Below are 12,456 nucleotides of genomic sequence, written 5' to 3'. Positions count from 1 at the left end.
CTGGGAATTGAACCCAGGTCCTCTGGAAGAGCAGCCAGTGCTCTCAACCACTGAGCCATCTCTCCAGCCCCCCATGCCCAGTTTTAAAAGGGTCTTAAAATTACATTTTAGATGTTGTATGCGTGGGTATGTGCATATAAGCACAGGTCCCTGGAGCTAGGAGGCTCTGGACCTCTGGAACTAGAGTCCAGAGGAGTTGTAGGCTGCCTGCTGTGTGCACTGGGACCCAAATTTGGGTCCTCTAAAAGAGCTACACTTGTAACCACTGAGCCACCTCAGCTGCTTTAAAAATTGTTTAATTGTGTGCCTGATGGCGTAAGGTACATGTCCAAGGGCATCCTGTGGAGGTTGGAGGAGACTTCATGGAGTTGGCCCTTTCCATCCATCTTCATACACGTTCTGCTTGTGAGTGCATGCCACCAGGCCTTTGCCACAAACCCCATTCCCTGCTGACTCATCTTGCCAGCTGTACATGTGTATGTGTGGGGTGATACATATTATAACTATACACACATATACACATATAGTTTTTTGAGATGTCTCATGTAGCACATGCTGGTTTCAAACTCTGTGCCCCTGAGTGTATCCTTGAATTCCTTATCCTCTTCTACTTCCCAAGTGCTAAGATTACAGGCAGTGTTGGCAAATCAAACCCATGGCCTTCTGCATGCTAGGCAAGCATTCTTACCAAGTGAGATACACACACACACACACACACACACACACACACACTTACTTTGAGCCGAGCATAGTGGCATATACATTCTAATCCTAGCACTCAGGAGGCATAGGCATGCATATCTCTGTGAGTTCAAGACCAGCCTGGTCTACATAGTGAGTTCTGGGCTAGCCAGAGTTACAGAATAAGATCCTATCTGACAAAAAAGATAAGAGATGTACCATGGAGCTACATGTCCAGCCCCCATTTCCTTACCTTTTAAAGCTGAATACTGCTCCATTGTCTGAATGTGCCATATTCTGATGAACTACCTTTGGATGAATATTTATATTGTCTTCCTGTTTTGATTATTGGGCATACTGCTCCATCTAGGGGTATAGCTCAATGACAAAACACCTGCTTAGCCTGCATGAGGCCTAGCAATGCAGAAGAAAAAGGAAGTGAATGAAAATGCTGCCTTTAAATTTTGTTTAGATTTATTTGATGTGCATGGTATCTCATCGGCATGCATGTCTGTATACAGTGGAGTACCTAGTGCCAGTGGAGGCCAGAAGAGGCTGCCAGATCCCAGGACTAGAATTACAGATGGTTCTGAGCTGCCATGTGGGTGCTGGGAATTGAACCAGGGTCCTCTAAAAGAACAGCAAGTCCTTAGTGTTGCTCCTTCCCCTGACTTTTTTGAAATGAAGCTGGACTTGAATTTGGTATGTAGCTGAGGATAATTTTAAATTTCTTTTTTTAAATGTATTTATTTATTTCTTTGTTTATTTACTTATTATGTATACAGTGTTCTGCCTGCATCCCTGCAGGCCAGAAGAGGGCACCAGATTTCATTATAGATGATTGTGAACCATCATGTGATTGCTGGGAATTGAACTCAGAACCTCTGGAAGAATAGCCAGTGCTCTTAACCTCTGAGCCATCTCTTCAGCCCAATTTTTAATTTCTTTTTCTTTTCTTTTCTTTCTTTCTTTCTTTCTTTTTTTTTTTTTTTTTTTTTTTTTTGTTCTTTGAGACAGGGTTTTTCTGTGTAGTTTTGGTGCCTGTCTGGGATTTCACTCTGTAGACCAGGGCTGGCCTCAAACTCATAGAGATCCACCTGGCTGTGCCTCCCAAGTGCTGGGATTAAAGGTGTCTGCCACCACCACCTGGCTGAAAGGTTTTCTTGATCTGACCACTTTACTGCATGCCTGTAGCCTTCTCTGACTATGTGAGCCAAGCCTTAAATCCACCACACAGCTCCACACATGGCACTGACTGGCTCTATCCTCAGGCAGTGATCAGGAGCCGCATCTCTGTACTGCAGGACTAGGAAACTACATCTGGCTCCTTGTCCAGAACCTTCCTTAGCTTTCTCAGGCCCTATGTTGGGATATTCAGGCCCCACGTTGGGTGCCTTATGTTGGGATATTCAAGCCCCACGTTGGGTGCCCTATGTTGTAAGTCTTTCTCTGTACCACCAACTCCCAACTGATGACGCAGAGACTTATTATTAATTATGAAAGCTCAGCCTATATATAGCTTAGGCTTGTCCCATTCGCTCTTCATATAACTTAAATTAACCCATTTAATGTACATTTTATCTCATGGCTTTTTACCTCTCTTCCAACTTGTACCTCCTGTTTCCTCTCAGCGTCCTCTAGGGTCTCTCCCATGCCTTGATTCATCTCTTCTTCTCTCTCTGCCTGGAAGTCCTACCTAACCTCTTCCTGTCTAGTTATTGGCCATTCAGCTCTTTATTAAACTAATCAGAAAGCGCCTTGCAAAAGACACATCTTCACAGTGTACAAAAAGATTATTCTGCAACACTGTGGTCTTCTAGTGCTCTCAGACTCTGTAACACTAGCCCCTTGTAATTCTTTATTTTTTTAAATTAAAAAACCATTAGCATTTTTTCTTTTATTTTTGAGATTATAGTATAATTATATCATTTCTCCCTTCCCTTTCCTCCCTCCAAACTCTCCCATATACCTCTCCTTGCTTTTTTCAAATCCTTGGCCTCTTTTTACATTTGTTGTATACTCATATATTTTCCTAATTTATACATACATATACATATTACATACACATATATGTTATATGTAAATATATAGTCCTGCTCTGTCTGTATAATGTTACTTGTACGTTTGTATTCAGGGCTGACCATTGGTATTGGATAACCAATTGGTATGCTCTCCCTTGAGGAAGACTATCTCTCCCATCTGAGCATTCCTTAGTTGCTGTAGTTCTTTGTGTAGGGTTGAGGCCTCATGGACTTTACCTATCCACTTTGGCATGTCTGTTGTCCTTGGTCAACTCGTGTAGGCAGCCATGTTGGTGAGACTTCTTGAGTGCAGTTTCTGACATCCTAGGAGACACAGTCTCCTAGCAGACTCCCTGATCCTCTGGCTCTTTTAGTCCTCCCTGTCATTCTTGCTGCTGCTGCTGCTGCTGCTGCTGCTGCTGCTACTGCTGTTTCTGCTGCTTAGTCTTTATTCACAGTCCTCATTTAACTCTGTACTCCAGGAGACGTAGCCAGGAATAAGGAAAATATAGAACCCCAAACTATAGCAAGAGCACAAAGATTATAGCATGTTGTGAGCAGACTGGGGGAGGGGTACACTCCTCAGCTGCCAAAGGACTGCTCTGTTGCTTGAGATAACATAGGTCACATGTAGTATAGTTGGTAGGCCACAGTGAGCCTCTCGCTAGTCTGATGTTCCTAGACTCAAAGCAGCATGGCTTTCTTGATGCTCATGCATGCGTTTTCCACCTCCCCAAAGACCACATTTGCCATCCAGTCACTTGGCAGTGCCACTGAAAATCTGCAGGCCATTTGTGTTTGACTCAGTGTTTGGCATGACACTGTGTGCTCCAAGATGTTCTTAGCCATATTTCTCCTTGTACCTTAACTTATTGGTGGTGCTGTTACAGCCTGTGACATCACCACGCTGCCATAATTCTGTGAAAGCGGGAGCCCTTACAGCCTCTCTTCCCAGGCAATGCTGACATGACAGCTGTCTGCTGGCTCTGGGACTGCAGGCAGGACAAGGGGTCACTGTGGATGGCCACATCAAAGAGCATGGCGGGGGCTGGAGAGAGGGCCCCGGGGCAAGAGCACGAGCTGCTCTTACAGAGGATCCAGGTAGCTTCCCAGCACCCACAGCAGGAAGCTGCTCTGCTGGTAACTCCAGCTCCAGGGAGTCTAATGCCCTCTTCTGACTTCCTAGGGAACTGGCCACATGTGGCGCGCGCGCGCGCGCGCGCGCGCACACACACACACATACACATATGCACAATGAAAAAAATGAATGAAAAATGGTACAGGGCTGGAGAGATGGCTCAGCGGTTAAGAACACTGGCTGTTCTTCCTGAGGTCCTGAGTTCAATTCCCAGCAACCACATGGTGGCTCACAACCATCTGTAATGAGATCTAGTGCCCTCTTCTGGCCTACAGGGATACATGCAGACATTACACTGTATATATAATAAATAAATAAATCTTTAAAAAAAAAAAAAAAGAAAAAAAAAAAGAAAAATGGTACAATTGCTGTAGAAAACAATAGGTACAAGTCCTCAAAAAATTACCAAGAGAAGCCAGGCAGCATCAATTCTCTGACTTTTTTGACAAGCAGACGACATGCCACAGGGTTAGGTTCTTAAACCCGTGAGACTGTCCATGTGCCAGTGGTAAGTATTAGGTCCGGGGTCACCCTCACACCTTTCCAACCTAGTTACAAATCATGGGTTCCTTAAAAACATTCCCCTAGATTATTAATTTGCTAGAGTGTCTCACAGAACACAGGGTAAGTACCCGTACTCTTATGGGTACATTCTAAAGGACATAGATGGGACAGCCCAGCAGACATGTACATGACAGGGTGCTGGAGGTGAGGGCATGGGGGGCTGCCATGGGCTCTCCAGGTCTCTCCTCTTAGCACCGTGTATGTTGTTCATTGGCCCAGAAGCTCAGCCAGCCCTCACTTGTAGGGTTCTTTATGGGGGCCTGTGACATAGATACAGTTGACCAAACCGCTGGCCACTGGGGCTTAACTGAACCTGCAGCCTGTTTCACTCCTAGAGGCTGTGGGAGTGGAGCTGGAGGCGCTAACCCACTAAACATGTCTTCCTAACGACCGGGTTCCTGTCCTCAGCTTCCAGCCGTCCCTTGAGCAAACAAGACACTCTTACCATGTAGGAGAGTCTGGAAGCAGGGTCAGAGACAAGATGTTCCCAGAGTGTATAGAGATGATCTGGTGGGTCTCCTATGTGCTGCCTCAGTGCTGGGGTCAAAGGCATGTCTACCACATCAGCTGAGATAGTTAAACTGATGTTGTACTAGTAAACTCACGAACTCACTCATTTAATAGTTCTTCCATAGCTAACCTCAGGATTTTCTCCGTGAGAATCATATAGAGATAGAAGTCATTTTGGTTCATTTTATTTCTTTCTCATCTGGAGGCTATTTATTTACATTAATATAAAAACCATTGCCCTGTCTAATTGCCCTGGCTGGAACCCCCAGTTCCATGTTATAGAAGAGGAGAGGGGAAACATTGTCTTATTTCTGAGCTTTGTTGTGACCGTGGCCGCATCTTTTGAGGATCTCATGTAGCCTAGGCTGGCCTCCAACTTGCTGTGTAGCTGAGGCTGGCCTTGAACGATTCACCTTCCTGCCTCCAAAGTGCTGGGGTCACTGGCATGTGCCACCATGCTCGCTTTTATGTCTGTCATAGGGCAGATTTCAGTCTCCGTCAGCACACGTGATGGTATAGCTGCTCTTTCCAGATCGGGGAAGTTCTCTGTTCCTAGTGTGTGCTTGCACAAGTGTGTTGTGTGATATCAAATACTTTGTTTCTGCTGGGCCACCTTTAGCCTCTTGATACAGAAATGCTTTTGTTTTGTTCAACTGATGTTTTTGGAGAGCCCAGGACAGTTACTGTGTACTCTCCCAAGTAGCTTCTGGGAATATGTTTATTACTTTAAATTTTTTTTTTTTTTTTTTTTTTTTGAGACAGGGTCTCATTGTGTAGCCTTGACAGGCCTATTACTCACTACATAGACCAGGTTGGCCTGGAACTCAGAGAAATCCACCTGCCTCTGCCAAAGTGCTGGGATTTGAGATGTGTGTCACCATGCCTAGTCCTACCCTATTTTTATTTATCATTGTGTGCATGAAGTGTGTGTGTGTGGGGGGGGTGCGTGTACCATTTTGTGTATGTAGAGGTCAGAGGACAGCTTTGTGGAACTGGTTTTCTCCTTTCACCTGTAACCTGGGTTCTGGGGATTGAATTCAGGTCACCAGGCTTGTGTGGAACGACCTTTACCTGTTGAGCATTCTTATTATTTGTGGGTGCATGTGCGTGCCACAGCACATAGGTGGAGGTCAGAGCACAACTCTCAAGTCGTTTTTCTCTTTCCGTGGATCAGACTCAGGTTGGAAAGATTTGTGTGTCAATCGCTTTCCCCCACTGACACGTCTTGATGGCCAGCAGGGCCACAGCAGAACATTGTGCCTCTCAGCACATCGGGTCAGAAATGCCAAATAGCTGTCTCCTCTAGGTGTGCACTGCGGCCACCCAGAGAAGTCAACGCCCGCCCAAAGTGTGGTGTTCAGGGGAAGGTGTGGGCTGTAGATTTTAGAAGTACAGGCTGCTGGGCTAGCCAAACTCTCTACTGCCGTAGGCATGGTCTGCTGATGCATTTTAGAGATGACTTGCGGTGTTGGCTAGAACCAGTCCAGGGGCCTAGGGTTCTGTGTGGAATGTCCCTGTTCTGTCTCCAGCAGGCCCTGCTGGAAGCCCTGCTCCTGACCTAGCACTCAAGGCCTTCCTTCCCAGCACAGCCTGTCTGAGCAGCAGAATGGGCCTTTGGCTCTGTTAGCGGAGCCCTTCCTGGCCTCTGGAGCCTCCTGCTTGGCTTCAAATCCCAGAATGAAGGTTGCCATCTCCATAAAGTATCTGCCCCTTCTCCTTCAGGCCAGCCATTCAGGTAGCTCTTTAGGGCGGGGGGGACTTGAACCTAGGGCCTTGTGCATACTAGGCAAACACTCTACCACCGAAGTACATTCTCAGCCTTGTTTTCATTTTTGAGACGGTCTCACTGTGTTGCCCGGGCTGGTCTCTAACTCCTCAACCCAAGCAGCGGTCTTCTTCAGCCCCGGAGCAGCTGGAACCATAGCTATCTTCCTCTGCACCCAGCATTTCTTCCCGCAGCCCCAGGCAGGGCGAAGATGACACCCAGCAACTAGCATGTGCTAGGCAAGTGCTTTCCCACTGAGCCCTTGAGTGTGAGGCTCCATGCTGGGTGCTGAGTCAGTGAGAAGAGCCTGCCTGCCTCACCCAGGAGCTCTTATCTCTCGGGTTGAGGCAGGCAGTCACATCTGATCCCATGTAAGTCACCACAGCAGTGATGGCAGCAGAAAGCAAGTCTCTGTACAAGCACGGAGCACAGGTTGGTACCAGGCTAGCCTGAACTAAGTGCAGGGGAGAGTGTGAGGAGAGCCTTGACCCTGTGGAAGGGCAGGGTAGGTGCAGGGCAGAATCCAGGGTGCTCTCGCTGGCGATGCACCTGAAAGGGGGCAGCTGCCTCCCATCAAGAAGAGAGCGTATTTTCTCCTGGAGGCAGAGGGCAGGCTGTGAAGGGGCCTGAGCAGAGAGTCACACAAAAGTTCCCTCTGCCAGTATCATGGCAGGTTCAGTGGGGCTGGAGACACACCCTAGGTCCTGGGTAAGACCCCATTCCACTGCTGCAGCTGTCCTGGCTGTCTGTCTGTCTTCTACTGTACTTACCCATGTGGTCTCTGCGTGGCCTCCAGCAGCAACTGTTTCCTCCTACTCTCCTGGCCTGAGGTCATGTTCTTGGCTCCTGTCACTCAGTGAGGACTTGGCAAGACTCTGAGGTCTTACGGGAAATATGGGTCCCCTACTTTCAGATCTGTAGCTGGGGGGGGCAGTTCTGAGGACCCTGGGGTGCTTCATCTGATTTCCTGGGCTTCCCTGCCCTACCTTCAAAGCCTCCAGGGAGGGCACTTTGCCTCTGAATCACAAAAGTCCAGACACATTCCAGCTTCTCCAGAAGCTGCTGTCAGCCTTTCTGAGATGTGTCAAGTACTTCCTGATGGGACAGGCTCAGAGGAGGTGGGGCATCATTTAAGTCATATTCTTTTTTTTTTTTTTTTGGTTTTTCGAGACAGGGTTTCTCTGTGTAGCTTTGCGCCTGTCCTGGAACTCACTTGGTAGCCCAGGCTGGCCTCGAACTCACAGAGATCCGCCTGCCTCTGCCTCCCGAGTGCTGGGATTAAAGGCGTGCGCCACCACCGCCCGGCCTAAGTCATATTCTTGTCAAAACTGTTTGCTTCTCATCCAGTCAGGAAAGAGGAGAAGCGGGGTGATGGATGCTTGCTATCCTAGCACTTGGGAGGCAGAGTCAGATCACAGGTCAAGGCTGGGCTACAGAGTGAGACCTTGTTTCAAAAAAACCAAACCAAGGGACAGCCTATAAGCTGCTTAGGTACTTTAAAATGATCACTGTCACAAAAACCAAAGGGAAGGTGGGACAGCTGCTGTAGATCCTTCAGAGTAGAAAAACTTGCTAACTGAAAGCATCAAGGGCCCCTAACTGGACTCCAGTGGATGGGGGGTGGGGGCGAGTCAAGGGGAACAAGGCGTGGGCCGCCTGCAGGATGTTGGGTGTTTTAGGCTCCAAATGTCCTGGGTAAGGGAGAGCTGCCTGGATCATTAGCTTGAGGGTGGTATCAGTTTTGTGGCCAGGCAGAAATTGCCCTTGTTCTCAGGAGGTGCAGGTAGACTTTGCAGGGGGTGGGGGAGGGTCCTTTAGTACGCCCTGAGGCCGTCTGGGCAGAGAGCCCCACATCTGCAGACTCTCCCACCATTTTTGCTTCTGATTTCAAGAGCCTTCCCCAGGCCAGATCTGTCAAGACTCCCAAGCTGTAGTCAAACACTCAAGATTGCTAAGTTCCTCCACTCCCAAGTCCCTGGGGCCCATGGGGGGAAGTCAGGCTGTTGTCTGACCTCCATCCTTCATGGCTAGCTTGGCCTTCTCCAGCATTCACTTAGACCTTTGAAGGGCTGGTTAAATGCTGGATGCAGAGACAAGCTTAGTCCTGCATAACAGGAAACCACTTACCCTTCAATCCCCCTGGCTGGGGTAGGGGAAGGGAAAGCCCTGCAGACCCAGCATGGTCACTGATGTTCAGCCACTCTAACAAAGACAGGTTAGAGTCCAAGGCAGAGGGCAAGCTGTTTTAAGCACAGGAGTCTTTTTAAAGTTGGGGTTTCATAAAGGGTCCAACTCCTGAAAAAGTGGGAATGAATCTGTGTTCCTGGCCCTGGGATCACAGGTATCCTGGCTGGGCTGGGCCACGGGAGGAATAAGTATGTGGTTCTAGGGCCTGGCCCAAGAACCTTTTCTATATTATGTTCTGACCCCCTGGGGGTGGCATCTACCTTCCCTCCTGTCTGGTCAGTCCGTCCCCAGGCCTCCTTCCACCTGGATTGGACTTCTCCATACAACCCCTTTCTTCCACATCAGACTGAGACTGGCCCATGCCGCACTGGCTTCCTGGTGAGCTTTGGGGCAGCCCATGCAGCCCATGCAGCTCCCCCCTGGCACATTCCCTAATACACCGGGTGGCCTAGGTTGTTGAGAGGGCAGCTGCTGGGGGTCATGGGGCACCCCTGCCCTGAAAGATGTGTGGAGGCCAGGTCTTTGAGTTGTCTCTTTGCTTCTGTAGTGGTACCTACGAAGGATGTGTGTTCTGATGCCTTGAGAACACTGAGCTTCCGTTTACTGCCCAGGCTCACAGAGCAGGTACCTGACAGCTGAAGTTAATGGATGCCCTCAGACAGCTTGTTAAAAGAGAGCCGCCTTTTGGGAGGGTCTAGCTGGGTTTCCTGGGATTATCCGCTGCCATCCTCCTCATCCCAGCCCAGCACACTGCAATAATGCCATGAGCCCTTGGTACACATTACCTCATTTATTCTCACAACATGCCTGTGAGGTAGGGAGGGGCAGGGACTGTCCCCATTTTACAGAGGAGGAAGTTGAGGCACACAGAGGTCAAGTGACTTGCCCAAGGTCACAGAGGGGGCGGCCAAGCTGGAATAGGCCCCCAGAGCAGGCCTTGCTTCACCTGGGGGACCCCTGCAGCATGCGCCAGACAAGAGGATGTCCCCAGTGCCCTTGAATCATACCCACAGTATAGAACAGCCCCTGATACGCTGAACTGTCTGCTGGGTCCAGCCCCCTCCAGGCGGCGTGACCCAGCCTTGCCCTCCCCATCCTGCTCTGTGGGCCCAGGCCTTTGCAGCTCAGGGCTCAGAACACCTTGGGAATAGGAGTATAGGAGTGGGGGACAGGAGAGATTGGGATGAAAATTACAACAGAATAAAAAACTTAAGAGGCTAGGCTGATGGGTTGGATGGACAACCAAAAAAGGGCTGCTTACACACAAGGTATATTTTTACACACACTTGTACACACACCTAGATATAGTACATGTAAAAATATATGCTATTCACACACCCGCCTCCTGCAGGTACCCGAGAGCCGGTGGCAGCGGCGCTGGTGGGCTTGGGTGAGCAGATGGGCGTTTATTAAATATACACTCTAAGGTCTATGTGCATATGTACACATACGTACAGACACCGCCACCTGCCCCGGGGGGACTGGACGAAGGTGCGGCCAAGGACAGACCACCCCCTGGAAGCCACTTGGGAGTCCTCAATTTTCTTTTGCTGAAGAAAGGGGCTGGAGCACGGTACCCATGGCTTCCCCACAATGCTCCAAGGACCAGCACTTTCCTTGTCTGCTCAGAGGCCAGTCCAGCCTGACACCGTCTAGGCAGTTGGATGGCAGCGGAGGGCGGGCACCTCATCTGTGTGCACGGGCCAACAGTGTGTGAGCACTTAGCGGGGAGGGTGGGAGAGGGAGGAATGTTGCCCATCTCTGTCCTCTGTGCCCTCAGCCCCAAAGGGTGTGAACCAGAAGCTACTGGCCATGATGGTGACCCCTGTGTGAGCTCTGAAGGGAAAAGAAAAGCTGTGGGATGCTGGGAAGGGAGGGACATGGCAGGGGCCCAAGGCTGCCTTGGACTGTCGTTGTCTTGTAAACAAGCTAGTTCTCAGCAGACAGAGCCGTAAAAAGACTGCAATCTGGAGGCCGGGCCAGGGCTGCCCAAGTCGTCGTCTGGTCCGCCATGGCAGCCCAAAGGAAAAAGGGTCTAGACTGTGGTTTTTTTGAGTCAAGTCTTCATAACCTAAAGCTTGGAGGGACCCAGAAAAGCCACATTGTGAGCCCTTGTTTGTGTCAATTGGAAAGTTGGCTCAGGGTCTCTAGAGATAATAACCATACTAAAGGGTGAGAAAACGCTGTTCCATTTGCATTGAGTTTTTAATGATTGAAAACTGAGTGCTTGCTCCTTCATGGCCTTAGAGCCTGGTCTGGGCCTCAGGGACATAAATCTCGATGCTGTCCGCACTCTCTGTGGCTGAGTTCTGCCGCACAGACGCTGCCCGCTTGGCCGCCAGGAGTCTCTTTCTGGCCTCCTGACGCTGCTTGTCCCCCGTGTCTGAGGCTTTGTCGCGGCTCAGTGCCGCCTTGGATTTGGCTGGCTTCTTCGGAACCGGAGGTGGTGGTTTCTTCTCTTCCTTTAGTGAGACAGCGAGGAGGGAACAAAAATAAAATAAAGGTGCCACGTTGTGTGTGGCACTGCCCCTTACTAACTGCAGGCAGCTGGCATTGCCCACCCTGCATCTCCACACCAGACTGGCACGAGCAACACACACTGGAATCTGAAAGCCACAGAAGCAATGATGGTGGGAGTGGCACAGGGCTCAGGAGCAAAAGCAAGCTCAGACTCAGAGTGTTCTAGCAGAAGAGGACGGACAACCCCGTTCCCACCCCTACTCTGGTCATTAGGAGGAACCTGAGACACAGATACAGCCGAAGTAGTGACTTCTATCCCATCCCATTTCACATGCTGTCCGTGGATGAGAGCTCACCAGGGCCACAGTCAACAGGACTGGGCTCCCCTGCTCTACAGGAGGCCGCCTGAGCTTCCCAGAAGCACAGCTGCCACAAGGAGGCAGAAGTGGGGCCAGACCCCACTGCCCCAGGAGGGCCATTCTGCTTTTTTCCACTAGCACTTGTGACCCCTTTTCCTAGACATGCAGAGCACAATGGCATGCTTTGGGGACAGCCTCCACTACACAGTGAGCAGCATGCTGGACAGGTGCCAGGCATGGACCCCGCAAAGTGATGGACGTGAGCCCCAGCTCAAGACGACACATGGAGAAGGGAGCCAAGCAGCACTGACCGATGTGGGCAGCGTTATTGCCGACCAGGAATTTGTCCCTGGACTTCCCCTCCGCACTGCTCCATGCTCACCTTCCTCTTCTCGGGGGTCTCCACCAGCTGCCAGCTGTTGGCCTTGAGGTGGTAGAGCTCATCAAACTTCATGCTGATGTCCTCAATGGACAGCTGTAGCAGGTCCCAGAACCCTGCCAGGTCCTGGGCTGTTGGACGGGGGTTGGCATCAGGGTTCTGTGGGGCAGATGAGGGTCAGTGGGGCAGCAAGGCAGAAGCCTGTCTCATCTCCCCCACCACACATATGGGCCTCTAGCCCTGGCACTAGGTGGGACTTTGGGCAGGGTCTTGCTCCCCTGTTCTGTGGCCAGGCCAGGATCTGTGAGTGAACGAAGCTGGCTGTGGTCAGGGCCAGTGCCAATGGCAGGGATCCCTGGGAGCAGTTTCATCAGGAGTGGGCCCTGCACACA

General features: G+C 50.2%; 1 protein-coding gene across 2 annotated transcripts in view; it reads right to left on the bottom strand.

The window, feature by feature from the left end:
- Positions 1-9,641: 9,641 nt before the first annotated feature.
- Positions 9,642-12,456, bottom strand: part of Dlgap4 (DLG associated protein 4) — a 169,011-nt gene continuing 166,196 nt past the window's right edge. For both annotated transcript variants that reach the window (XM_059261773.1, XM_059261774.1), the window contains 2 exons: positions 12,068-12,223; positions 9,642-11,328 (listed from right to left, as the gene is read on the bottom strand). In XM_059261773.1, the coding sequence (XP_059117756.1) occupies positions 11,110-11,328; positions 12,068-12,223 (375 nt within the window). In that variant the 3' untranslated portion in view covers positions 9,642-11,109. The remainder of the gene's footprint in view (positions 11,329-12,067; positions 12,224-12,456) is intronic.

The sequence above is a fragment of the Peromyscus eremicus genome, chromosome 4, assembly GCF_949786415.1.
Source record: "Peromyscus eremicus chromosome 4, PerEre_H2_v1, whole genome shotgun sequence".
Lineage (NCBI taxonomy): Eukaryota > Metazoa > Chordata > Mammalia > Rodentia > Cricetidae > Peromyscus > Peromyscus eremicus.
The sequence above is the reverse complement of the archived record's forward strand: the minus strand, read 5'-3'. Positions and strand labels throughout refer to the sequence as shown.